Genomic DNA, 27,924 nt, shown 5'->3' with positions numbered 1-27,924 from the left:
GGAACTTCCAGGACACCTGGAACCAGCATGGCAGATCACCGGCAGCTCCTGTGCCCCGCCCAGTGCTGCTGTGCCTTCAGTTTAGGATTGTTCCGCCTCCTGCTCTCCGCTCTGTGAAAGGTAGGAGAGTGAAGGGAGGAAAATATATGGAACTGTGAAGGATGGGAAGCGGGGGAATGGGGGCAGTTCTGTGTGGAGGGGTCGTGTAAAGGGGGAAATACTGTGTGGGGGATATGTAAAGGGGCAATACTGTGTGTGGGGTGATATGTAAAGGGGGAAATACTGTGTGGGGTGATATCTATGTAAAGGGACAATACTGTGTGGGAGGGGTCAATTAAAAAACAGGGGGGGGCGCAGTTTGCCATCTTCGCCCTGGGCACCAAATGGCCTTGTCCCAGCACTGCCAGTGACCTCATATTTGTGTGTCCAACAAAGTGAATTATGGGATATATAGTTCCCCGTCTGATAGTTGCTTTGCACCCATGTACCCTAAGACTACACATCCCAGGGATCTTTGCTGTAACATGAAGATTGCTGGGAGTAGCTATAAAAAGGAGTGGAAGGCCCAGGCTCGCTCTCTTCCTCCTAGGCCTGACGCAAGACGGACCTCTCTGTGCAACAGGGAAAGATGTCGCAGCCTACCACGCTGAGTGTTACTTCCAACCCGAGGCTTAAAGAGCCTGGCTCTGCTACTTGCTGTCGGACATCCTGTCGCTAACATCACTTGGATTGCCTACCTGTCGGTGTGGGTCAATTTAGGCCAATTGCTACATATTTTTGGTAAACTAAGTTCCAATAACTGTATATTGATCGGTTTGTAGACATGTGCACTGCAGAAAAATGTGTTCTTTTTCGTTTCATTTGTTTTTTAGCTTTTTTCGGAAATTCGGAAAATTCTAAAATTCGGAATTCGTAAATTCAAAAATTCGGACTTCAGGAATTCGGAAGTTCATACATTTTCGAATTTCCGATTTTCGAATTTCTGATTTTCAAATCTTCGAATTTCAGATTTTCAAATTTCAGATTTTCGAATTTTTAAATTCAGAATTTTCGAATTTTCAAATTTTTGAATTTCCGATTTTCCAATTTTTGAATCCAGAATTTTTGAATTTTCTCATTTCTAATTTCCGAATTTTCGAATTTCAGATTTTTCAATTTTTAAATTCAGAATTTTCGAATTACCGATTTTTGAAATTTCGAATTTCCGAAATTACGAATTTACAAAATGTCTAATTTTCACAATTCCGAAATTACAAATTTCGGAATTCGGAAATTCAAAAATTCGGAAATCAGAAAATTCGGAAATTTTTAAATTCTGAATTTCGGAATTAACAAATTTAACAAAATGTGTTAAAAAAACTAATCTAAAAAAAACGGAACTAAACGAATTGCACATGTCTTTGCTTTGCTTCAAAAAATATACCCCATGCTTCAAAGCACTATGGAGGCATAGAGGTCTATGGCAAAGCTTGCTTGAAGCCCCATCAAAGCCTCACCGAAGCCCCATCTGAGCTCCATCTGAGCTCCCCCAAAGCCTCATCGAATACCCGCCGACACCTCATCAAAGTCCCGCCGAAGCCTCACCAAAGCCCCAACAAAGCCCATCCCTTATTTTCCCCCAAGGAGGCAGTGGTGTTATTTAGGTTGGGGAAGCTTCACGTCTCTGATGTACATTATATTACCAAAAGTATTGGGACGCCTGACTGAATCTCCCCCCGGGCTGGTGACACTATGCACAGCCACCGGCCGCCACTGCCAAATACTGTTTTTGCAGAGCAGGAGTATGCCTGCTGGAGCTCTGTTAACACAGGTCATAGCCGCTGCTCACCTCTCACTGTGCAGCCGTGGCTGTGTCAGCTCTAAGGTAGATGGCTGCAGAGCTGAGCCATGTCTCGTCTCACACATAGCTCAGCCTCAGCGCACACCAGCGCTGACATCCCCTTCTCTCTCTGCACAGACACGAGGAGAGATAGAGCTCATCTGCTGCTCCTCCTTCTGAGTCGGCCCTGCCCACACTCCCCGGGCATGTGTGGGCACTGGACAGGAAGTTTGACCCAAAAAAGCATCAGACAGCCTGCCTGCGCCTCCATCCTGGTAAGCTCACCCTCTCTAGTCTCTCCTGCCTCCCAGTGTATAAAAAGGGGTGCTCTGTGGATTTTGTTAAAGGGGAGGGGGGCATGCTTTGGTGAGCAGAGACCCTCTTTACACAATAGTCCACAGCATGCACCCATAAATCAAGTTTCCCAGAACACCCCTTACATCAGATCTGATGTATATGGGGTCTGTGCGGACTCTGATGTAGGGGGGCCTCTGTGCGGACTCTGATGTAAGGGGGGCCTCTGTGCGGACTCTAAAGTAAGGGACGCTCTGTGCGGACTCTGGGGTAAGGGGGGCCTCTGTGTGGACTCTGATGTAAGGGGGGCCTCTGTGTGGACTCTGATGTAAGGGGGGCCACTGTGAGGACTCTGATGTAAGGGGGGCCTCTGTGCGGACTCTTGTGATCATGAAAAATCTTAGACTGTTTTCCTCGATCCATCACTTTTCTACGCTCTATGGGCCACTTGACTGGACTTGATGAGTGCCAGCCCTCTGAATAACAGCAGTTGGTTGGTTTTTGGATGCTGACTATCTGGAAAGTGTGTTGGGTGTCTTATATGTAATGGATGGATAGATGGACAATACTGTTTTAGGCTTTTGTAAAAAAAAAAAAATTGCAAAACAAGGATGCTTTCAAAAATGTGAATACGATATATAAATATATTTTTATTATTCAGCAATCAGCAAAGTGCACAAACAGAAAAATAACGAAATCAAATCAATATCTGGTGTATTGCCTTTGGAACAGCGTCAATTCGGGTCTATGGGCCACTTGACTGGACTTGTCCCCCAGGCCTAAGGCTGCCAGCCCTCCCCTGGCTGCCACCCATTATTCAGATGGCCGGCCCCCTGTTGAGTGCCAGCCATCTGAATAACAGCAGTTGGTTGGTTTTTGGGAATGTCTATCAGAGCCAGGGGCTCTGATAGGCTTCCTGATTACAGCCTGAGGGCTCTAATTGGCTTCCAAATAGTCAACCAGGGGACGCACAGGGTGTACGTTCCCTGGTTAACACTGACACGTGTCTCAGCCAATCAGATTCACTGGGTCTGGTGGGAGAAGACATCGAGGGAGGATGGCTGACCCGAGAAAGGTAAGTGGCCTGGCAGGGGGGGGGGGGCAATCTGGTGGTATTTGAGTGAGCAATCTGGCGGTATTTTTCAGGACTAACTGGCGGTTTTTGAGGGGGGAAACTGGCAACAATTGATGGCACAGTGGCGACAATTAATGGCATGGCACAGTGGTGACAATTGATGGGCACAGTGGCGACAATTGAGGGCACAGTTGCTGCGTTTGGTGGCATGGTACAGTGGTGACAATTGATGGGCACAGTGGCAACAATTGATGGCATGGCACAGTGGCAACAATTGATGGGCACAGTAGCAAGAATTGAGGGCACAGTGACTGCCTTTGTCGGGAGCACCAATTGCGCGGTCGTGCGACGTGGCTCCCAAACAAAATTGGCGTCCTTTTTTTCCCACAAATAGAGCTTTCTTTTGGTGGTATTTGATCACCTCTGCGCTTTTTATTTTTTGCGCTATAAACAAAAATAGAGCAACAATTTTGAAAAAAATGAATATTTTTTACTTTTTGCTGTAATAAATATCCCCCAAAAATATATAAAAAAACTTTTTTTTTTCCTCAGTTTAGGACAATACGTATTCTTGTACATATTTTTCGTAAAAAAAAATCACAATAAGCGTTTATTGATTGGTTTGCGCAAAAGTTATAGTGTTTACAAAATAGGGGGTATTTTTATGTCATTTTTATTAATATATTTTTTTTACTAGTAATGGCGGCGATCAGCGATTTTTTTTCGGTACTGCGACATTATGGCGGACACTTTGGACACTTTTGACACATTTTTGGGACCATTGGCATTTTTATAGCGATCAGTGCTATATAAATGCATTGGATTACTATAAAAATGCCACTGGCAGTGAAGGGGTTAACACTAGGGGGCGGAGAAGGGGTTAAGTATGTCCCTGGGTGTGTTCTAACTGTGGGGGGGGGGTGGCCTCACTAGGGGAAACACTGATCCTCTGTTCATACGTTGTATGAACAGAAGATCAGCATTTTCCCCCTGACAGGATCGGGAGCTGTGTGTTTACACACACAGCTCCCGATCCCCGCTCTGTAACGAGCAATCGCGGGTGCCCGGCGGCGATCGAGCCCACCGGACACACGCACGGGAGTCGGGGGCGAGCTGGGGGCGCTCAAAGAGCCGCCGTATAGCTACGGGCTCTCGCCCAGGAGAGCCTACCTGCCGCCGTAGAATGACGGCGGCTGGTCGGCAAGTAGGTAAAGGAGAATTGTACAATAAAACAAGACCCACAAGTGCTTTTTTACTGCTACTATTCCTTTATATTGGCTTTTGGAATTTATAAATGCAGCTATTTAGAAATCAGAGGAAAGGTTTAGCACTGGAAAACACTTTTTGATAGATAAAAGGTGCATTTTATATACAACTATATAGATTAGACCAAAATGAGGGACAAATGAGGAGGAATGAGGGAAAATCCTCGAAATCAGGGACAGTCCCTCGAAATCAGGGACAGTCCCTCGAAATCAGGGACAGTTGGGAGCTATGCCCTTAATGCAATAGACTGCACACACCTATGGTATGTCCTATAGTTGAGACTGTTAAGAGCTAGGGGCTGCACTTTGCAAAATGGCCATGAGAGGGCAGTGTGGCTTCACAAATGTATTAAAAAAAAAATACTTTTAACCTGAGTAATTGAAACAGTTCAATTATGTTTTTTGGGGCTTTTTTTTTGCTGACTAGCTGGAAAGTGTGTTGGGTGTCTTATATATCGTATTTACATTTTTGAAAGCATCCTTGTTTTGCAATTGTTTTTTTACAAAAGCCTAAAACAGTATCCATCCATTACATATAAGTCATTTTCTACATAGTTACTTTGGGCCAAATCCACAAAGATCCGGCGTAACGTAAATTTTTCCATTTAAGTTACACTGCCTTAAAATTTCTACCTAAGCACTTACCTAGAAATTTTGGGCTGTGTAACTTAAATTTCGCCGGCGCAAAGGCGTTCCTATTTTCATGGGGGCGATTCCCATTTAAATTAGGCGCGCTCCCGCACCGGCCATACTGCGCATGCTCGTGACGTCATTTTCCCGACGTGCATAGCGCGAAATTACGTTACGCCGAGCTTTGTGGATTGCGACGGGTCAATAAAGTTGCGTCGAAAAAAGAAAAAAGATACGGCGCGGAAAAAAAAATTAAAAATTTTTAAAAAATCGCGTCGCTGGACGGAAAAGTCTGTTTTTACAAGGTGTAAACAGTTTACACCTTGTAAAAGCAGCCCTAATTTTGCGTTTGCAAACTAAAACTTACGGAGAAAAAACGAAGCTGAAAAGCTTCGTGGATCTCCGTAAGTGCTAATTTGCATACGCGAGGCGGCATGTCGACACGAAATGCGCCCAGCGGCGGCTGCGGTACTGCATCCTAAGATCCGGCAGTGTAAGTCCCTTACACATGCCGGATCTTCTGCCTAACTATGGAAAACTGATTCTGTGGATCAGTTCCATAGTTAGGAACAGGGATACGACGGCGTAACAGCAGTTACGCCGGCGTATCCCTTTTGTGGATGTGGCCCTTTGTCCCAGCTTGGAGCAATGAAAGCATATATGTGCCATACCATGGAGGCTGGCAATCACTTTAGTAGCAGTGCCTACTATTGCCGCTATCTTTCAGGTCCGGTGCCAAGCGGTTCGCCTGCTGCATTGTGAGCAGAGGAGGTGGCTCACTTTTGACTAGCGTCATTCAGAGAATGATTTGCATTCTTCTCAATGAATATATGAGGCCAGATCCACGAAGCAGTTACGCTGGCGTATCTTGTTTTGTATCCACAAAACAAGATACGCCTGAAGCTGGGCTAGATCCGACTGGCATACGTCTTAGTACGCCGTCGGATCTAAGGTGCATATTTACGCTGGGCGCTAGGTGGCGCTTCCGTCGATTTCCGCGTCGAGTATGCAAATTAGCTAGATACGCGAATCCACAAACGTACGTCCGGCCGGCGCATTTTTTTACGTTGTTTCCGTAAGGCTTTTTTCGGCGTAAAGTTACCCCTGCTATATGAGGCTTACTCAATGTTAAGTATGGACGTTGTTCCCGCGTCGAATTTTGCAAATTTTACGTTGTTTGCGTAAGTCGTTCGCGAATAGGGCTTTGCGTAGAATTACGTTCACATCGAAAGCATTGGCTTGTTGCGGGTTAATTTGGAGCATGCGCACTGGGATACCCCCACGGACGGCGCATGCGCCGTTAAAAAAAAACGTCATTTACGTCGGGTCAAGACGTATTAACATAAAACACGCCCCCATCTCATCCATTTGAATTGCGCGCCCTTACGCCGACAAAGTTACACTACGCCGCCGTAAGTTACGGCGCAAATTCTTTGAGGATAAGGAAAATACGCTGTAAGTTACGGTGGCGTAGTGTATCAGAGATACACTACGCCGGACGGAAAGATGCGCTGAGGTACGTGGATCTGGCCCAAAGTATTCTCTGATTGGCCAAGGTGAAGATTGTGATGTCACCACACCACCCTGCTCTATGATTGAAAGTACCGAAATCCAGTGAATAAAGGGGGGCAGGCCAGGGATACTAAGGTTGGGGGGGAAGTACTAGATGATGCTGGATGTCCTACAGCCAACCAATTAGGTGGGTTCTATCTTAATTCCTGCAAATTCTAATGCACATTGTGAGAATCTCAAAGTGTGCAAAGCATAGGCGTGTGCAGGGGCATGCCAGGTAATCACTATGTGTGGTGCCGATTCCCCCTACAGCCCAGGCTCCCCCCTTTGTTGGTCCCCCCTGCCCTGCCGTTCTGCTGGCTTCCCTCCTCTCCTCTCTCCCCGACTTCTGCGGGGGATGTTTCAGGAAGGAGAGTGGGGGGGAAGGGGCTAGTAAGTATGTCATTTACCGGCCCCTTTTCTGATTGAACACAGTGAACACACTCGCTCATTGTGTCCATTTATAACTGAAGCATAGTAAACTGTTTACTATACATCAGTTTGTGAATGAACAGGAAGAACTTAGCACAGACCGATTCGTTCATTGCCCCCTGCCGGTGAGGATGCAGAGAAAGGCATGTGTGTTTGAGCTTTGGGGTGCACACCCTAATGCAATAGGCTGCGCACACCTATGGTGCAGAGAAGTAAAGGAAAGCAGTTTCAGGAGAGGAGAGAGGAGCCTGTATAATTGCAAGACTCAATGGAAGGCTGGAGGTCAGTTTTAACTGCTTAGCGACCGCCCCACGCACATATACTGTGGCAGGGTGGCTGCTCTGTGCCAGATTACATACCTAGTATTATACACAGCGGGAACCCAACACAGGTGCCCACTGATTAGCAGTGTTGTAAGTAACGGCGTTAAAATAAAAACGCCGTTACCTAACGATGCACCTTTTGAGGGGAACAAGTACAGTAATCTACCTGATTACTCTTCCCCTCGTGGTAACGCCGTTTCCATTACTTGGGCGGCGTTACTGCAATTACTTCTACCGCCACTAGATGGCAGCAGACTGGGTCACGGCGGGTCATGTGGCCACAGGCCTGAGCTGGCCTGTGATTGGGTCACGGTGGGTCATGTGGCCACAGGCCTGAGCTGGCCTGTGATTGGGTCACGGCAGGTTATGTGGCCTACAGCCACACCCCCCTACAGTTAGAAACACATATTAGGTCATACATAACCCCTTCAGCACCCCCTTGTGGTTAACTCCCAAACTGCAATTGTCATTTTCACAATAAACAATGCATTTTAAATGCATTTTTTGCTGTGAAAATGTCAATGGTCCCAAAAATGTGTCAAAATTGTCCGAAGTGTCCGCCATAATGTCGCAGTCACGAAAAAAATTAATCGCTGATCGCTGCCATTAGTAGTAAAAAAAAAAAAATTAATAAAAATGCAATAAAACTATCCCCTATTTTGTAAACGCTATAAATTTTGCGCAAACCAACCGATAAACGCTTATTGCAATTTTTTTTACCAAAAATAGGTAGAAGAATACGTATCGGCCTAAAATGAGGAATAACATTTTTTTTTTATATATTTTTGGGGGATATTTATTATAGCAAAAAGTTCAAAATATTGCATTTTTTTTTTAAATTGTCGCTCTATTTTTGTTTATAGCGAAAAAAAAAAAAAACACAGAGGTGATCAAATACCACTAAAAGAAAGCTCTATTTGTGGGAAAAAAAAGGACGCCAATTTTGTTTGGGAGCCACGTCGCACGACCGCGCAATTGTCTGTTAAAGCGACGCAGTGCCGAATTGCAAAAACTGGCCGGGTCCTTTAGCTGCCTAAAGGTCCGGGTCTTAAAGCGGGAGTTCAACCAATTCCTTTTTTTTTTTTTTTTCCCCTTAGCTTCCTGCTCGTTTTGTCTAGGGGAATTGGCTATTTGTTTTAAAATATGATCCGTACTTACCCGTTTTCGAGATGCATCCTCTCCGTCGCTTCCGGGATATGGGTCTTCGGGAGCGGTCGTTCCTTCTTGATTGACAGTCTTCCGAGAGGCTTCCGACGGTCGCATCCATCGCGTCACTCGTAGCCGAAAGAAGCCGAACGTCGGTGCGGCTCTATACTGCGCCTGCGCACCGACGTTCGGCTTCTTTCGGAAAATCGTGACACGATGGATGCGACCGTCGGAAGCCTCTCGGAAGACTGTCAATCAAGAAGGAACGCCCAGTCCCGCAGCCCATACCCGGAAGCGACGGAGAGGATGCATCTCGTAAACGGTAAGTACGGATCATATTTTAAAACAATTTGCCGATTCCCCTAGACAAAACGAGCATCGAGCTATGGGGAAAAAGTGCTCTTTGAGGGTGAACCTCCGCTTTAAGTGGTTAAAACCAGAGTTTAGTGTCACTATATCATGATTCCTTCTACACAGTGACAACACTGCTTCTCCGTAGATACTGCATAGCGAGGGAGGGTTGTCATCCTAGGACAGGAAGCATGTTACTGGCAGGATCACTAACTGAAAATAAACAAAAAAGAGCCTAAAAACAGAAAACCAATGCATCCACCTTATCTAAGAATTGGTACTTCAATATATTACATTTTTGTTCTTGTGTTTAGATATTGAGTCGTCAAACTTGAAAATCGACAAAAAGATGAACAACAAAGCTTGGAAGTCAAGTTTTATAAATATTTTACAAAGTTTTACAAATCTACTGTTTTACAAAAAAAAAAAAAAAGTGAAAAAAAAATATAAAGTAATAATTTATTAGTCCTCGGTCTTCACAATTCTTTTGCAATCCATTCCTCCCAAGAGAGTTAGAGAAGATAAAAAACCAAACTCTAGAAATTCACCTGTAAAGAAAAAAAAGAAAAAATTTAAACGATGGTCATATCAGGAGAAAAGGCCGTGCATGTTCTGTCTGCCTTCTAACAGAGTAACTCCTATTTTGTTGAATTTTTTTTTTTTAAATAAAATAAACATTTCCCTCTGGGTGATCTATGTACATTGCAGAGATTTAATCAACTCTGTTACAGATTCCTATCTTTTGTTAGTCTAAGGAAATACCATATTTATCAGCGTTTAACACACATATTCATTTTAAGAGGGACGTTGCCATTGCCCATCAATGCAGCCTGATCAGTCCCCATCTGCAGCCTCACCATTGCAGCCTGCAAGTGCCCATCTGCAGCCTCATCATTGCCCATCATTGCACCCAGGGGCGGACTGACCATTTTGGCACTGCCCGAGGGCCCCATGCCACTAGGGGGCCCCCCCATCAGGGTTGCCAGCCTCAGTAAAACCAGGGACAGTGGCCCGGATTCAGAGAGCAATTGCCCCTGCGTAACCATAGTTACGCAGCGCAATTGCTTACTTGCGCCGGCGTAACGAATGCTCCTGATCCAGGAACCTCGTTACGCCGACTGCAGCCTAAGATATGCGCGGCATAAGGCTCTTATGCCCGCATATCTTAGGCTGCATTCTTGCGATGGCCGCTAGGTGGCGTTCCCGTTGTGCTCAGTGTATAGTATGCAAATTGCATACTAACGCCGATTCACAACGTTACGCGAGCCCTGCGTACGCAGTTTACGTCGTTTGCGTACGGTGGTTTTCGCGTAAGGCTGCCCCTGCAATGTTACGTATTCCCGTCGTTCCCGCGTCGCGAAATTTGAACTTTACGTAGTTTGCGTAAGTGATTCGTGAATGGCGCTGGACGCCATTCACGTTCACTTTGAAGCAAATGACGTCCTTGCGACGTCATTTGCCGCAATGCACGTCGGGAAAGTTTCCCGACGGAGCATGCGCTCTACGATCGGCACGGGAACGCGCCTAATTTAAATGATTCCCGCCCCCTACGGGATCATTTAAATTGCGCGCGCTTACGCCGGGCAATTTTAAAGAGCGCACACGCAATTTACGGAGCTACTGCTCCGTGAATCGCGGGTAGCGCAGTAAATTTGCGGGGGCGCAGGGCAAAAACGGTGCCCTGCGCCTACGTAAAAAATGCGTAAATGTTACTGAATCTACCCCAGTATGTAAAAATCTGTGTTTTTTTTACATCTGTCCCTGAAATGTCCCTTACCGACATCCTTTTGGTCTAATAATCCCAAGATTATAGCTGCCCCGCCTCTCCAGTACCTTCTCAGTGTGTGTATGTATACTGTGTGTGTACTGTGTGTGTGTATGTGTATGTATATTGTGTGTCTGTGTGTATACAATACTGTGTGGCCCCATCATCTCCTATTGCCTGGGGGCCCCATAATCTCCTATTGCCTGGGGGCCCCATAATCTCCTATTGCAAGGGGGCCCCATAATCTCCTATTGCCCGGGGGCCCCATAATCTCCTATTGCCTGAGGGCCCCATGAGTTGTCAGTCTGCCCCTGATTGCACCCTGATCAGTGCCCATCAATGCAGCCTTACCGTGCCGGATTACACAGAGCTGGGATCTCCTGGGTAATTGGCGCTCACAGTCACACACTGCATCACCTCCTGGCCTGGCTCCTATGATAGACAGAACACTGCTCCAATGCGGGGACATGTGACTTCTATGCTAGGAGCCAGGACAGGAGGCGGGACTGTGTGTGACTGTGAGCACCAAGTACACATGAGATCCCAGCTCTGTGTAATCCGGCGGCACTCACCCCCTCTTTCTACTCCAAGGCATCCAGGTATCGGCGTATAACATGCACACATGATTTGCCCCCTATTTTCAGGGAGAAAAAGTGCGTGTTATACGCCAATAAATATGGCAGTCGTTTGTCTGTGTCCATAAGCAAAGTGAATGTGACTGGGAGTGACTTTATAATTATCAATCAGCTGCTGCACTTGCAGGGTTCTAATTAGAAAAGTGGCAGGGTCTGTATCCCTTTGGACATTATTTCCCTTTGGGAGTATCTCACTAAAAATGCAATTTTTGTTGCAGGGGATGCCCAAAATCTGATTTGTATTTTATTGCAGACTTCTGCGAATCAGTGAGCCATACGCACACGCAGGAAATGACATTTCTGGGGGGTGCTCCATATACCATCGGTGTACAGAATGTCTTCAGGTTGCTATATTGCATTTTACAGAAAATGACAGCGGCTACAAATTGAAAAGGAAAGGTAATGATTTGCCAACTGCTTGAGGACGGCAAAGACAAGCACAGTGCGCCACGATACTTGAAGAAATACAGAAAATCCACTGTGGGCACTGTTTGGGTTAAAAGAGCTGTAGCGGCCTGCTCCTGTTGGGCTGGCGCTATTTTAAAATTAGGGGAAATTCTGAGAGTTAGTTGACTCAGACGTGTATGATTTTTAGCAAATTTGGCTTCTGTTCCAGCCATGGCTATGCTGTGAGTGACCACTATTGTTTGCCTGGGGTGTAGTTGTTACTCCAGGCCAAGGGTGGCAGCAGCTAGGTCAAGGTGATTTGAGTATTTTCCCTCAGCAGCCAAAAGGTGAGAGTTGATTGTCCCGCTGTGCATGCTGGAAAGGGGTACTTAAAGTGGAGGTTCACCCGAAAACTTAGTAGATAATCAGTAGATAAGCCGACCTAACTCCGAATCTACGCCGCCGTATGTTTAAGCGTATGCTCAAACAGAGATACGCTTAAACATATCTAAGATAGGACGGCGCAAGCCGGCCTATCTTAGATTGCAATTTTTCGGATAGCCGCTAGGTGGCGCTTCCATTGCGGCCGGCGTAGATTATGTAAATGAGCTTGTATGCCGATTCACGAACGGACGCCGCAGTCGAATTACGTTGTTTTCGTAAGGCCTTAGGCGGCCTAAAGTTATTCCACCTATGAGGTGGAATAACATTGTTAAAGTATGGCCGCCGTTCCCGCCGCGAGGTTCGAATTTTTTACGTCGTTTGCGTAAGTCGTCCGCGAATCGGGAGTTACGTCGTTTACGTCCACGTCTAAATCAATAGGCCCGTACGGCGTACTTAGCTGCAATGCGCACTGGGAAATGTAGGCGCCCGGCGCATGCGCAGTAGCAAAAACGTCAAAAAACGTGAGGTCAAGCCTCATTTCCATACTACACTCCCCCCTCCAACCAATTTGAATTAGGCGTCCTTACGGCCGCCGCGATTACACTACGCCGTCCTAAGTAAGGAGGTAAGTGCTTTGAGAATATGTACTTTCCTCTCTTACTTAAGGCGGCGTAGTGTAAACACGCTAGGCTACGCCGACCTTAGTTTTGCGCGCCCCTACCTGAATCTACCCATTAATTTTTAACATTAGATTGATGCTCATTTTGTGAAGGGGAATCGGGTAGTTTTTTTAAAATCGAAGCCGTACTTACCATTTTAGAGAGCGATCTTCTCCGCCGCTTCCGGGTATGGGCTGCGGGACTGGGCGTTCCTATTTGATTGACAAGCTTCCGACAGTCGCATACATCGCGTCACGATTTTCCGAAAGTAGCCGAACGTCGGTGCGCAGGCGCCGTATAGAGCCGCAACAACGTTCGGCTTCTTTCGGGTACTCGTTAAGCGCTGTATGCGACCGTCGGAAGCCTGTCAATCAAATAGGAACGCCCAGTCCCGCAGCCCATACCCGGAAGCGGCGGAGAAGATCGCTCTCTCAAACGGTAAGTACTGCTTCGATTTTAAAAAAAACTACCCGATTCCCCTTGACAAAATGAGCATCAATCTAATGTTAAAAAAAACATTTCGGGTGAACTCCCGCTTTAAGGGACAGACGTCACTGGTCTGGGTTGTCGCCGATCCTGGGTCTGACGTCCCACCACCCTGTGTGTGGCCCTCCTGGCCGGGGGTGCGTGTTCCTGTAATCCTGGCTTCGGATCATGTTGGTCCGGGGTTGTGATCTTCTGAGTAGGCCCAGTAAGCAGATTGGGTCTACGCTTTTAAGGGTGATCCTGTGATGTCCGTCCTGGAGGGAGGAAGCCGCTTGATGAAGGACCTGTGTTGAAGAGGACCGAGCATAAGGCTGGTGTCTAAGGAGAGGCCTTGAACTTCATCGAAGGATGCACCGTTTACTGAAAGGCTTAATGGTGATCGCCTGTCAGTTTCAAGAAGTTAATCTGGAGAGATCCGGGTGCTGAATCCTGTGCTATCGAGATTCCGGACCAAAAAGTATCTCCATCTATGGGAAGGTCTTGGCAGAGACTGTACCATGTTCCGTGTGACATTCTGGCTGCTAGACTAGTGAGAGAAAACCTATCCGTGTGCGCAATACCCACTCTGGCTAGAGTGGCGACGAAAGCTGTGTTGCAAGAAGCAGGCAGGGGCGGACTGACAACTCATGGGGCCCCCGGGCAATAGAAGATTATGGGGCCCCGCGGGCTTACAGATGGCCACCACGCCAGGAGGCAGTGCAGAGGCAGGGCAGCTAAAATCTCAGGATTTTCACATCAAAAGCATGTCGGTTTCGGACATATCAGGGACAGATGTAAAAAAAAAAACACAGATTTTTACATACTGTCCCTGGTTTTATTGAGCCTGGCAACCCTGATGGGGCCCCCTAGTGGCATGGGGCCCTTGGGCAATGCCCGAGAGCCTCAATGGTCAGTCCGCCCCTGGAAGCAGGAGTGCTTCCCGATTAAAATACCACAGCTGAACCCATTTACCTGTTACCCTTCCACCCTTTTTCAACCACTTCTTTTATTCTTCTACCAAGTTCAGCAAATAAATCTTTAAAAAGGAAGTACAAAGTGTGGACATTGAACTTTCTCTTTTCTCAGTCATCACCCTGGACGGCGAGGAAATAGAGGTAACGTGCCGCCCGAAAATATCCAGCAGCTCCTTCAGGGGTAGTGCTACAGAGCTATGCCCAAAAGTCTCCCCGAAGCAGAGTGTTCGGGAGACCTACTGGATATACACACTGTATACTGTATACTCCCCTGGTGGCTTGAATGAAGAGCTAACCGTTAATACTATTCTTTGATAAAAATGTCATTACACATAAGTTTTTATTTTGTTTTTGTTTCATCCATACAATTTTTTTCTCATATTTTTGTTATTTTTTTAGGGTGCTTTAACATAAAGTATTGGGGTCTGATATGATCTTTCATGGTAAAAGTAAGTAACCCACAAGGTATCAAAATAATGCCTTGCGGCTTCACTTCCTGATTCCCTGACCAAAGATGGCCCGAGAGCCAAGCGACAGATCGGCTTCGGGTGCCGACATCGCGGGCGCCCTGGACAGGTAAGTGTCCGTATTTTGAAAGTCAGCAGCTGCAGTATTTGTAGCTGCTGAATTTTTAAAAAATAAATAAAAGTTTGGCGGAACTCCGCTTTAAATCAAATCCTCCCTGTCCCCCAGTGTAACTTTACAGGACATAAACCATGCAATAGAATCATCAGTGGCGGCTGAGGGGCGGGGTGACAAACAACCCCCCAGGTCGACGGCAACGTTTGCCCCAACCCCCCCCCCCCCCCACCGTTCGGTTCTCCTCCTAGGTGTCTAATAGGATCGCCTGTCCTTTCAGCCAAGTAGTAGTCACTAAGGGCCAGATTCACGAATAATTGCGTTGGCGTAACGTATGGTAGATACGTTACACCGCCGCAAGTTTTCATCGCAAGTGCCTGATTCACCAAGCACTTGCGATGAAAACCTACGCCGGCGGCCTCCGGCGTAAGGCGGGCCAATTTAAATGGGCGTGTGCCATTTAAATTAGGCGCGCGCCCGCGCCGGACCTACCGCGCATGCTCCATTTCCGAACTCCCGCCGTGACGTAATTTTTTCGAACGGCGACGCGCGTAGCGTAATTCCGTATTCCCGGACGGCTTACGCAAACGACGTTGATTTTTAAATTTCGACGCGGGAACGACGGCCATACTTTAGACAGCAATACACTTGCTGACTAAAGTTAAGGCACCAAAAAAAAAAAGTGTAACTTTGCGACGGGAAACTAGACTAGCGGCGACGTATCGAACGCGAAAAACCGTTGTGGATCGCCGTAACTCCTAATTTGCATACACGACGCTGGTTTACGACGCAAACTCCCCCCAGCGGCGGCCGCGGTATTGCATCTTAAGATCCGACAGTGTAAAACAATTACGCCTGTCGGATCTTAGGGATATCTATGCGTAACTGATTCTATGAATCAGTCGCATAGATAGAACAACAGATACGACGGCGTATCAGGAGATGCGCCGTCGTATCTGCTTTGTGAATCTGGCCCACAGTTTCCCCTCTGGATTTGGAATTTCAGAACTAGGTGTGATGGGTCTGTCATTTTGGGCTAGTATAGCTAAAATCTTCCCGGTCCTCTCCCCCTGCTTAAAAAACACTTGCTTATGATCTTTCACGTCAAGCGTGGTAATCTCTGCCATATGTATCAGTAAATCCCTTTTTGCTGCTTGCAAACTGTCAAAGTTACCTGGGGTGATCACAGCCTCATAAATGGGTGCCGTTTTTTTTTATATCAAATGTGGTGTGATCCTGCCGCGATTGTCGTGCGGCAATCTCAGTGAAACGCGTGTTTTAAGTTTGTTGCCCAAAAAGCAGCAGACTTTTTTTTGGGGCGACAAACGCGCATAGAGCGGCCTATTGAAGTGAATGGGCCACATTATGTGTGACACGTGGGTGGCAAGCTGGAATGCGGGCCTTACAGTGGATACCCCATAGAAACAAGTCACTTAGGCCCCTTTCACATGTGCGGACCGTATGTCCGCTTTTTCATCCATCCGTTTGCGGATGAAAAAGGGACATACAATGGTCCCTATGTGATTGCGGGTGTCAGAGGATGAACATGGCAGTTATATTTGACTTGCAGGTGATCTCCTTCTGAGCTGAATTTGACCTGCTTCCAGCGGGTTTTGCATCTCCGTTGACTTGTATATGAATGTGAAACAAAAGTAAACAAAAAAGTCCATAGACACAGACCCTTATTCTGGTAAGTGTAGTGTAAGTATTCTGGTAAGTGTAGTGCTGTGCCCATGTCTATTACCATGTTTCCCCGAAAATAAGCCCGGGTCTTATATTAATTTTGGCAACAAAAGACACAGTAGGGCTTATTTTCGGGGTAGGTCTTACCATGTAATGTGCTTTCTTCTCTCCCCCTCTCTCTCTCTCTCTCTCTCTCTCTGCATGTTACGAATCCACAGTGTGAACTGAGTTAAAATGCTTGTAAATTCCTATAATCCACTCTATTACATTATTATACAATGTACAATGTGTGTGTGTGTGTGTGTGTGTGTTTCTGTAATTCTACCTTCGTTATATCGCCGTTCTGTGCTTCTGTGACCCGTCGGAGCTCTTTTCCCGCGCAATTATATTACAGAAACACACACATTGTACATTATATAATACTGTAATAGAGTGGGTTATAGGATTTTAAAAGCATTTTAAACTAGGGCTTATTTTCGGGGTAGGGCTTATATTGCAGCCCTCCTGGAAAATAACGCTAGGTCTTACTTTCAGGGTAGGTCTTATTTTCGGGGAAACACGGTAGGTGTGTGTGTGGGGGGGGGCAAGGTCCTGCATCAGTAAGGCCTCATTCATATATGCAGCCGAGGGGTGGTAAAAACAGGCTGTTGATCTGGGTTTTTACCGCCTTGACCGCTGAGCTGCAAGTTAATAGGGCCAGCTGCCATGCTAGCACACATTGCCTTTGTTGCAGTGAGGGAACATTTATACAACATGGCACGCCGTTTGTCAACTGCCTCTGAAAGGTGACCCAATGCAAATCGCTTTTCAGAGGGGTGGTAAACTCTAGCGCACATGTAAACAAGGCCGTAAGGCTTTTTTAAAATAGTTTATTCACCTTTACCAAAAAACGGTCTATGCAAGTAGGGGTTCGTACTGTAGATAAAAACAAACTGTGCAGCTTTAAAGCGGAGCTCCACCCAAAAGGGGGCGCTCGGTTTGTTGGCTTTCAACCCCCCCCCCCCCCTCCGCTGGCAAATTTGGCACCTTTCGCAGCGGGGGGGGGGGGGGGAAGGGGTATCTGGTTTTGAAAGGTACCCATCCCCACATCTGAGAGACCTCGTCGCAGCGAGGTAACGAATGGCAGCAGCAGCACCCGAGAGCCGATTGAAAAATCGGCTGGGGTCCCGCCATTGTGGATCCCTGGACAAGTATGTGTCCTAAAATAAAAAGTCAGCAGCTGCAGTATTTGTACTTTTTTTGGTGGTGGGGGGGGGGGGGGGGGGGATGCTAGAGCTCCTCTTTACCTCAAGTTGGAAATGCCCTTGCTATAGATGCAGGTTATTTACATACATCCCGAAGGCAGGTCGAAAAATTCTCAGAGATGCCCTGGTTGCTAGGATTCTGCCAAGACACTCCCAGCTGGTACTGCCCACCCCATCATCACAGGAGTGAGCTCTCAAACCCCCGCACACGTGTGGTCCACTATCTCCTTCGTCGCAGAATTGCTGAGCTCAGAACTTGCGTCAGGAGAGAGCGCACATGGAAGAGCGTTTGAATCGGCTGCGAGTGTCTTAGTAACATCCTAGCAACAAGACAGGATGTGATGATGACATCTCTGGGAATTTTTCAGTCAGGCTTCAGGAATTACGTAAATGGCCTACACCTATAGCAAGAGCATTATTTAAAGTGGTAGTTAACTCTGTACTACCACTTTTACCTATAGGTAAGTAAGCCTATAATAAGGCTTACCTGCAATGCGCTGTTGACTGCAGCGGCGCATGCGCAGCGGGGATCCTCGGCTAAAGGGCCGGCAGCGCAGGAGTGACGACATCGCCGCTCCAGCCAATCACAGCGCTGGAGCGGCGATACCCGGAAGACACGCCGAGGAAAGATGACATCTCCCTCGGCGTGGACCAGGTAAGTTCCTCTCACCTCGTTCCAAGGTAAGTATTTCATAATCAGCTAGTATGCGGTGCATACTAGCTGATTATGGCTTTTTCTTTTCATGTTTAAAAAATAAAAATAACAGCGGGTATACAACCGCTTTAACTTTAGTCAGAACTGTGCAGCCTGTTTATATCTACAGGCACCCCTTACCTGCATAGACAGTTTTTTGGTAAAGGTGAACAAATCTTTTAACCACTTCCGGACCGCCGCATGTACATTTACGTCGGCAGAATGGCACGGACCGGCACATTGGCGTACCTGTACGTCCCTGCCTAGACGTGGGTCGGGGGTCCGATCGGGACCCCCCCGGTACATGCGGCAGTTCCCGTGGCTGTCCGAGCGATCTGGGATGAGGGGGCGGCTGTTTGTTTTTGTCCGCCCCCTCCGGATCGCTCCCAGCCAATCCGCGCGTGCCCCCGTGTGTCACTTTCTCTGCCTGTGTAAACACAGGAAGAGGGAAGTGATGTGATCTCTCCTCTCGGCGGTATTTTCAACCGCCGCTGAGGAGAGATCACATCACACAGTGAGTCTGCACAACACTACACTGACACCAGGACACACAGGCACATTAACCCCTTGCGATCACCCCCCACCCCCCTGTCACAGTGTGACTGAATGCAGTGATCATATATGTACTGATCACTGCATTTAGTGTCAGTGTGACAGGCAGTTAGTGTTAGGTCCAGGGTAGCCCTCGTACCCCCCCCCTAATAAAGTTTTAACCCCTTGATCACCGCCCTAGTTAACCCTTTCACTCCCTATTGCCAGTGTCACTAAGCGATCATTTTTCTGATCGCTGTATTAGTGTCACTGTGCCCGCTAGGTAGCTATTTTTTTTTATTGCGATTTTATTTTTACTAAAGACATGTGGCTGAATACATTTTGGCCTAAATGTTTGACTAAAATTTTGTTTATTTGATTTTTCTTATAACAAAAAGTAGAAAAAATAGTTTTTTTTCAAAAATGTAGCTCTATTTGTGGGAAGAAAAGGACGTGAATTTTGTTTGGGAGCCACGTCGCACGACCGCGCAATTGTCTGTTAAAGCGACGCAGTGCTGAATTGTAAAAACCCCTTGGGTCATTTAGCAGCATATTGGTCCGGTCCTTAACCACTTGAATACCGGCCGCATGTAAAATGACGGCTTCACAGTGGCTCTGAAAACTCAACAGGACGTCAATTGACGTCCTGGATTCCTCCGGCCACTGGGGGGCGCGCGAGCGCGCCGGCGCGTCCCCGAGATGCCGATGCGCGTGCCTGGCGGTCGCGATGTCCGCCAGGCACCCACGATCAGCAGTGAGAGAGCAGTGACGTGGAGCTCTGTGTGTAAACACAGAGCTCCACGTCCTGTCAGGGGACAGAGGAGACCGATCTGTGTCTCTTGTACATAGGGACACAGATCGGTCACCTCCCCCAGTCACCCCCCTTCCCCCACAGTTAGAACACACCTAGGCTACACATTTAACCCCTTCCTCACCCCCTAGTGTTAACTCCTTCAATGCCAGTCACATTTATACAGTAATTAGTGCATATTTATAGCACTGATCGCAGTATAAATGTGAATGGTGCCAAAAATGTGTCAAAAGTGTCCGATGTGTCCGCCATAACGTCGCAGTCCCAATAAAAAAAAAAGCAGATCGCCGCCATTACTAGTAAAAAAAATAAAAATAAAAATAATAATAATAATAATAATAATAATAATAATAATAATAATAATTCTGTCCCATATTTTGTAAGCGCTTATTGCGATTTTTTTTTTTTACCAAAAATATGTAGAAGAATACGTATCGACCTAAACTGAGAAAAAAAAAATTGGAAAAAAAAATGTGGCTATTTATTATAGCAACAAGTAAAAAATATTGAATTTTTTTTCAAAATTGTTGCTTTTTTTGTTTTATAGCGCAAAAAAAAAAAACGCAGAGGTATTCAAATACCACCAAAAGAAAGCTCTATTTGTGGGGAAAAAAGGACGCCAATTTTGTTTGGGAGCCACGTCGCACGACCGCGCAATTGTCAGTTAAAGCGACGCAGTGCCGGAAGCTGAAATTTCACCTGGGCAGGAGGGGGATATATGTGCCCAGTATGGAAGTGGTTAAGTGGTTAAGGGACCAGGATTTTCACTCCATGCAGAAGAAGGAAATCAATTTCCGATGGATATGTTCCTCAAAACATTTCAGAATTTTCTTACCTCAATCTTCTTTTTTCTCAGTTTCATCTTTTTCTGTTTCCTCCGCCAAGCGTCGACGTTTTTCCTCCCGTTCCTGCTTTAACTTTGCTTCAATTTTTTTACTTTGGTATATCTTGACGCCAGCGAAGGCCAGACACAGCAGCAAGGTCTTTGCTGCTAAAATGTACATCAACAATGGGAAATTCTCCAGTGCCTGCCATAGGAAAACAAATGGCAGCGATTTAGAACATTAAAGGCCTCTTGCACACAGACATCTAAAAACGTCAGGCAGAAAAAAAGCGAGGACAGGCTGTATAGAACTTGCATGTATTTGTGCCAGTTCTTGTATATGTGTTCACATGTAAAAATTCGTATTTTTTTAAATCAAGAGAGTGTGGCCTATGCAAATATACATGTGTATACGCATGTAAAAATACTGACCAGCAATGATGATTTTTGTGTATTTCTTCTGAATGCAGCCTATTGTTTTAAAGTGCCCGTACACACACGTGCGCAAACTTGTGCAGCGTATAAATAAAAAAGACTGTGGGCCAGATCCTTGTAGCGCGGCGCATTGTTCTGGCCGGCATAGCGTATCTCTGATACACTACGCCGCCGTAACTTACAGCGTATTTTCTTTATCCTCAAAGAAGTTGCGCCGTAAGTTACTGCGGCGTAGTGTAATTTTGGCGGCGTAAGGGCGGGCAATTCAAATCGATGTGATGGGGGCGTGTTTTATGTAAATACGTCGTGACCCGACGTAAATGACGTTTTTTTAACGGCGCATGCGCCGTCCGTGGGGGTATCCCAGTGCGCATGCTCGAAATTAAACCGGAACAAGCCAATGCTTACGACGGTGACGTCATTCTATGCAAATCCCTATTCGCAAACGACTTACGCAAACGATGTAAAAAATTCAAAATTCGACGCGGGAACGACGGCCATACTTAACATTGAGTACGCCTCATATAGCAGGGGTAACTATACGCCGGAAAAAGCCGGACGCAAACGGCGTAAAAAAATGCGCCGGACGGACGTACGTTCGTGGATCGCCGTATCTAGCTAATTTGCATACTCGACGTGGAATTCTACGGAAACGCCACCTAGCAGCCAGCAGAAAATTTGTTTGAGGATCTGGCCCTGTGTTTCTGGTTAGCATTTTTACACTCTTACGCGCATACATGCATTTACGTCACACTCCCTTGATTAAAGGGGTTGTAAAAGTAAAAAAAAAAAAAAAAATCCTAAATAGCTTCCTTTACCTTAGTGCAGTCTTCCTTCACTTACCTCATCCTTCCATTTTGCTTTTAAATGTCCTTATTTCTTCTAAGAAATCCTCACTTCCTGTTCTTCTGTCTGTAACTCCACACAGTAATGCGAGGCTTTCTCCCTGGTGTGGAGAAAGCCTCTTGAGGGGGGAGGGGGCAAACAGGAGTGTCAGGACGCTCTCTACTTTGCACATAGAGAAAGGAGCTGTGTGTTAGTGGGCATCCTGACAATCCTGCTCGCCCCCTCAAGAGGCTTTCTCCACACCAGGGAGAAAGCCTTGCATTACTGTGTGGAGTTACAGACAGAAGAACAGGAAGTGAGGATTTCTCAGAAGAAATAAGGACATTTAAAAGCAAAAATGGAAGGAGGAGGTAAGTGAAGGAGGACTGCACTGAGGTAAAGGAAGCTATTTAGGGATTTTTATTTTTTTACCTTTACAACCCCTTTAACCACATCAATACTGGCCACTTTCACCCCCTTCCTGGTCAATTTTCAGCTTTCAGATTTGAATGAAACTGTGTGGTCATGCAACATGGTACCCATATGAAATTTTTATCTTTTTTTTTTGACAGATAGAGATTTCTGTTGGTGGTATTTAATCACCACTGTGTTATTTTTTTGCTAAACAAACAAATAATACAAAAAAAAAATGTTAGAAAATTTTGCAAATAAGTATTTTTTTTCTTAACTGATGGGCACTGATGGGGTTGCATTGATAGGGTTGCACTGATTGGCTTACACTGATGGGCTACACTGATGGGGCTGTGCTAGTGAACAACCACTGATGGGGGGATGAGATTGCACTGATGAGGCTGCTTTGATAGGCTGCACTGATGAACAACCACTGATGGGCACTGATGAGGCTGCACTGATGGGCGGAAATAATGGGCACCGATAGGCGGTACTGATGGGGGAGGCACTGATAGGCGGCACTGATTGGGGCTGCACTTATTATCAGTGCCCTGATTATCAGTGTAAACGATGTGCTGACAGGCTTGTCAGTTAGGCCCCTTTCACACTTGTGCAACTTGTCCTGCGACTTGGGACTGCAAAGTCCCATGACAAGTCATACCCCATGATTTCCAATGAGTATCATTCATAACTGTGCAATTTCAAAGTAGTCCCTGCACTACTTTGGTCTGACTTTGATGCGACTTGAGGTCCAAAGACAGGCATTGCTTGAAGTCGTGTTAAAGTCGCGGCAAAAATAGCGGTAAAGTCGTGCGACTTTCAGGTCGCACAAGTGTGAAAGGGGTCTTAACGGCTCTCCTTTCCTCCCACAGACACAGCGTAGGAGGAAAAGACTGTTGATAACTGGCAAATCTGTTTACATGTGATCAGGGCACAGCTGATCACATGGTATAGGGCCACTGTAAGTGTTCGCCGGCATATGTGTGACCTACGAACAAAAATGTGCCTAAAAACAGGCTACACCCCGCCAACGTAGCTTGCACACGCCAGCGTAGGGTGGGCGTACATATGGGCTGGGCGCATGGTGCTGCTCCCATTGATTAGCCATTCAAATATGCAAATGAGGGAAATACGCAAATTCACGAACGTGCGTGTGCATGCTACGCGAGAAGTTGTACGTCCGGCGTAAAGTTATTCCCCATCAATGAGGTGCAACCCGGCAACAGACATGCACAGGTCTGCACCAGGGAACACAAGCCGGCGTATTGTGCGTTGGACATGTGTCTGGCTGGGCGTATGTTATGTTCACGGCGTACGCAGTGATCCTGCGTAGCTTAGGCAGTTGTGCCGGCGTGGTTGTGAGCAGGCGCAGGGGGGTGCTGTGCATGCGTCCACGTCACGGCGCATGCGCAGTTTCGTGATACGTACCTGTCTGGCGCTCGGCCCATCATTTGCATGGGGTCACGCCTCATTTGCATGGGTTCACGCCCACTTCCACCTACGCCGGCGTGCGCCTTCGAAACCCACGCCACGCTGGGGCAGCATTGGGAGCACTGGCTTGCTGAATGTAATGCTTGCCTCTCCGCGCTACGTTGGCGTGGCGTACGGTGTTTGCTCTACGGCGGCGTAATGTGCGCCTTGCTCTCTGTGAATCTGGGCCTGTATGTCTGGTGTTTACACTCCGCTGACAGGCTGAGAGGCTCCGCAGCGGTCTGCATGTAATCACACATGGAGTGACTACCTGCAGTTAGGGACAGAAGAGCGACTCTGGGTGCAAAGGCCTCAGATCCGTGCTCCCGCTCCTGTCTGAATGTCAGATTTCAATAGGCAGCTGTGTCCACACAGCCACTGTGTTTGCCGTCACCTCAAATGGCAACAAAGGCAGCACAATGGACAGGTGTCAGCGGCCATCTGAACGAAGCTTATTTACCCTGTTTACTGTTATCACTGTAAAAGAAAGGAATAGAAAATCCTAAATATTGGGTTGTCACCAGAACAGGAATAGAGGGGACATCTCTCAACGGGCGCCACGTCTGGCGACAACAAGCAATTATCTCACTTTATGGAGATTTCTCTCACTTCCTGTTTTGGGTGTGGGACAGGAAGTGAAGGCAAATCTCCCCCCAAAGGGACATGGAAAAAAAGTAAAACTGTCAGGAGTTATAAACCCCCCCCCCCTCCTTTTTAGTCTGTTCAAAATGATGAGTAAGGGATGTTTTGCCTTTAGTTCTACTTTAAATAGTTTTTTAACTTTTGTCTGTGGTTCTGCCTTTTTCAGCCTAAAAAAAATAACATACAATAAAAATTTTTTTGTAAGCTACTCATCTGAAAAAACGCTTCTAGCTATTAAAGAGTTAATAAGCTTATGTCCTGTTTTGCCACTAGATGATGATTTATTTTCTTCCCTCTTTGTGTCTCCACCTTAGCAGCCATTTTGTCTGAGCCTCTCCCTTGCTCTTGCACTAAAATGATCTCCATAAAAATGGCGGATACCCCGGAAGCTCAGTGCACTGTACTGCGGACACATCAGTAATAGGGCTCTAGCAGCCTTTTCCACGTGTTTCAGCTCTGCAGGATGGTGTCTTTGTAATTATTACTTTAATGGAGAAGGAGAAGATAGAGAACTGCTGATCCCTCATCATACACATGTCACAGACCTGATCTCTGATGACAGGCAGACATCAGGAGGGGAATTATTAGAGACTTTAATAACCCCCAAATCCTACTCACTATCATCTCCCCTTTAAGAAGCCATGGCTGCCCCCATCATCTGATCCCTGACCTCTCTGGTCTGCTCTGTCCATGCTGAGCTCCTCTCTTCTGCACATCGTCATCTATGTGAGATCGTCGCCGTCTCTACGATCTGCCGTCATCTGTGTGAGATTGTCACCGTCTCTACGATCTGCCGTCATCTGTGTGAGATTGTCACCGTCTCTACGATCTGCCGTCATCTGTGTGAGATTGTCGCCGTCTCTACGATCTGCCGTCATCTGTGTGAGATTGTCACCGTCTCTACGATCTGCCGTCATCTGTGTGAGATTGTCACCGTCTCTACGATCTGCCGTCATCTGTGTGAGATTGTCGCCGTCTCTACGATCTGCCGTCATCTGTGTGAGATTGTCGCCGTCTCTACGATCTGCCGTCATCTGTGTGAGATTGTCGCTGTCTCTACGATCTGCTGTCTGCACTTACCTTCCAATTGAACTCCATGGCCCTAGATTGTCAGTGCAGTGAGATCAGAACGCTTCCTCTGCTGATCACACTTGTAGATGAGCTGGATCTATATCCTCAGACTGGATCCGCCACTGGGAGGAGCCCGACCCCTTCCGGAATGTTCAGGCCTGCTCCGAAGATTGACAGACACAGATGTGTGTAGTAGTCGTAGTCACCGTCTAGCTTCTGCTGTCCTATAGATCTATTGATGTCACAGAACCAGCTGGAACGACTGACAAAAATAGCATCAGATGTACATTCCGTGACCCCCAAACCGAAACTTCTGAAAAGTGATCGGTGCTGATTTGACACATTATTTTATATTACACATTACTATAGAACTACACAAGTAACATATCAGAATTTTGAGGTTTATTTATAGTTTGTACCTTTTTGCCTTTCTTGTCATTTCAGAACTTCCCGATCACAGAATTTGGGTGCTGTAGACAGCGGAAGGATCTGGATTTGGTTGGCTGAAATCTATTCTTGGTGATTTTATTTATTTTTTTGCTCGTTGTGTAAAGATGTCCACTAAGGATGAGCTCCGGCGTGTTCGCATAGAACGCGTGCAGAGCCCGCCAGGAAGTCGGTACCCGCGCTACGCTAATCACAGCCAGGCAGACATTTCCCGATCTCTGCAGCCGAGCATCGGGAAATGTCTGCCTGGCTGTGATTAGCGCAGCGCGGGTGCCGACTTCCTGGCAGGCTCCGCACGTGTTCTATGCGAACACGCCGGAGCTCATCTTTAATGTCCACAGACCATGAGATCCAGTTCTGGTTTCTGGTTCTGGGTTATGTGGTGAACAAAAAGCGAAAGCGTAGATGGGAGACGGTGAGGAATTTCCCAATCTCTGCAGCCGCTCATCGGGACAATGTCTCATTGGCTGTGATTAGGGATGAGCTCCGGCGTCTTCGCACACTCCACATGCAGAGACCGCCAGGAAGTTGGCACCGCGCTGCACTAATCACAGGCAGGGAGACGTTTCCCGATGCTCGGCTGCAGAGATTGGGAAATGTCTCACTGCCTGTGATTAGCGCAGCGCCGACTTCCTGGCGGGCTCTGCATGTGGAGTGTGCGAACACGCCAGAGCTCATCCCTAATCACAGCCAATGAGACATTGTCCCGATGCGTGGCTGCAGAGATTAGCGCAGTGCCGACTTCCTGGCGGGCTCTGCACGTGGGGTTTGCGAACATGCCGGAGCTCATCCTTAAAGTGGTTGTACACCCTGTACAACCACTTTTACCTACAGGTAAGCCTAGATTAAAGGTGTTGTAAAGTTTTTTTTTTTAAATAACAAACATGTTATACTTACCTCCACTGTGCAGCTCGTTTTGCACAGAGTGGCCCCGAACCTGGTCTTCTGGGTCCCTCGGCAGTTGTCTCTGCCCCCCCCCCCTGGTGTTGAGTTTGTGCAGGCGCGCTCCCGTGATACAGCTGGTGGCTATTGCCACTCACTGTATCACTCGACCCCCACCCCCCCGGTGCGCCGCGTCATTGGATGTGATTGACAGCCTATGGCTGCGCTGCTTTTAATCCATCCAGTGTAGCCAATCAATGGCCAGGGTGAGCGGTGAAGAGGATGTTGGGGGCGAGCGTGGGACTTTCGAGGGATCAGGTAAGTATAACGGGGGCTCGGGGGGCGGTATTGTCGGATGTTTTTTCACCTTAATGCATCCTATGTGAAAAAACATTTACCTTTACAATCCCTTTTAAGGCTTACCTGTAGGTGCTGGAAATATCTCCTAGAACCTACACGGTTTAGGAGATATTTACAATAGAGGCTTGCACCGATGTCTATGGCGCAGGCCGCAGGTGCACTTTAGAAACGGCGATCATGCTTTCTAAAGGAGGACATGCCGTGATTGTTGGCTCCCGCACGCATGCGCGTCGCGGCTCTGGCCAATCACAGTGCCGGAGCCGTGACGGTGTTGTGTCGGTCACCGCAGCGGGTGCTTCAAACCCAGGTGAGTATTACATAATGAGCTAGTATTCTATGCATACTAGCTCATTATACCGTTGTCTTGCAGGTGTTAGATTTATTTATTTATTTTTTGTTTACAACCACTTTAAGGCTGAATTTACACCAGTCCATGGCAAATTCCAGCTCCGTTCTTTGTGCAAAGAGAAAAAGCAGCTGTTCCTCTCTGTTTGTAGCTGCGGATCAGCTGAACAGGGAGAGGTGTAGGTGTAGTGAGGTGGGGGAGAGGTGTAGGGAGGTGGGGGAGAGGTGGAGGGAGGTGGGGGAGAGGTGGAGGTGTAGTGAGGTGGGGGAGAGGCGGAGGTGTGGGGGGGAGGTGGGGGAGAGGCGGAGGTGTAGTGAGGTGGGGGAAAGGCGGAGGTGTAGTGAGGTGGGGGAAAGGCGGAGGTGTAGTGAGGTGGGGGAAAGGCGGAGGTGTAGTGAGGTGGGGGAGAGGCGGAGGTGTAGTGAGGTGGGGGAAAGGCGGAGGTGTAGTGAGGTGGGGGAGAGGCGGAGGTGTAGTGAGGTGGGGGAGAGGCGGAGGTGTAGTGAGGTGGGGGA

At 47.2% G+C, this 27,924-nt stretch overlaps 1 protein-coding gene across 1 annotated transcript; it reads right to left on the bottom strand.

Annotated features, from left to right (window-relative positions):
• Positions 1-9,323: 9,323 nt before the first annotated feature.
• SMIM11A (small integral membrane protein 11A) lies at positions 9,324-25,502 on the bottom strand. Its single transcript, XM_040338940.1, has 3 exons — positions 25,384-25,502; positions 20,533-20,725; positions 9,324-9,434 (listed from the first exon to the last, which is right to left on the bottom strand). The coding sequence occupies exons 1-2, from the start codon at positions 25,399-25,401 to the stop codon at positions 20,534-20,536; spliced, it is 210 nt and encodes a 69-aa protein (XP_040194874.1). The 5' UTR covers positions 25,402-25,502; the 3' UTR covers positions 9,324-9,434; position 20,533.
• Between the last annotated feature and the right edge of the window lie 2,422 nt (positions 25,503-27,924).

This window comes from Rana temporaria, chromosome 2 (genome assembly GCF_905171775.1).
Source record: "Rana temporaria chromosome 2, aRanTem1.1, whole genome shotgun sequence".
NCBI classification, from domain to species: Eukaryota; Metazoa; Chordata; class Amphibia; order Anura; family Ranidae; genus Rana; species Rana temporaria.
Note: the sequence above shows the minus strand (reverse complement) of the source record. Positions and strands in the feature narration are given on the sequence as shown.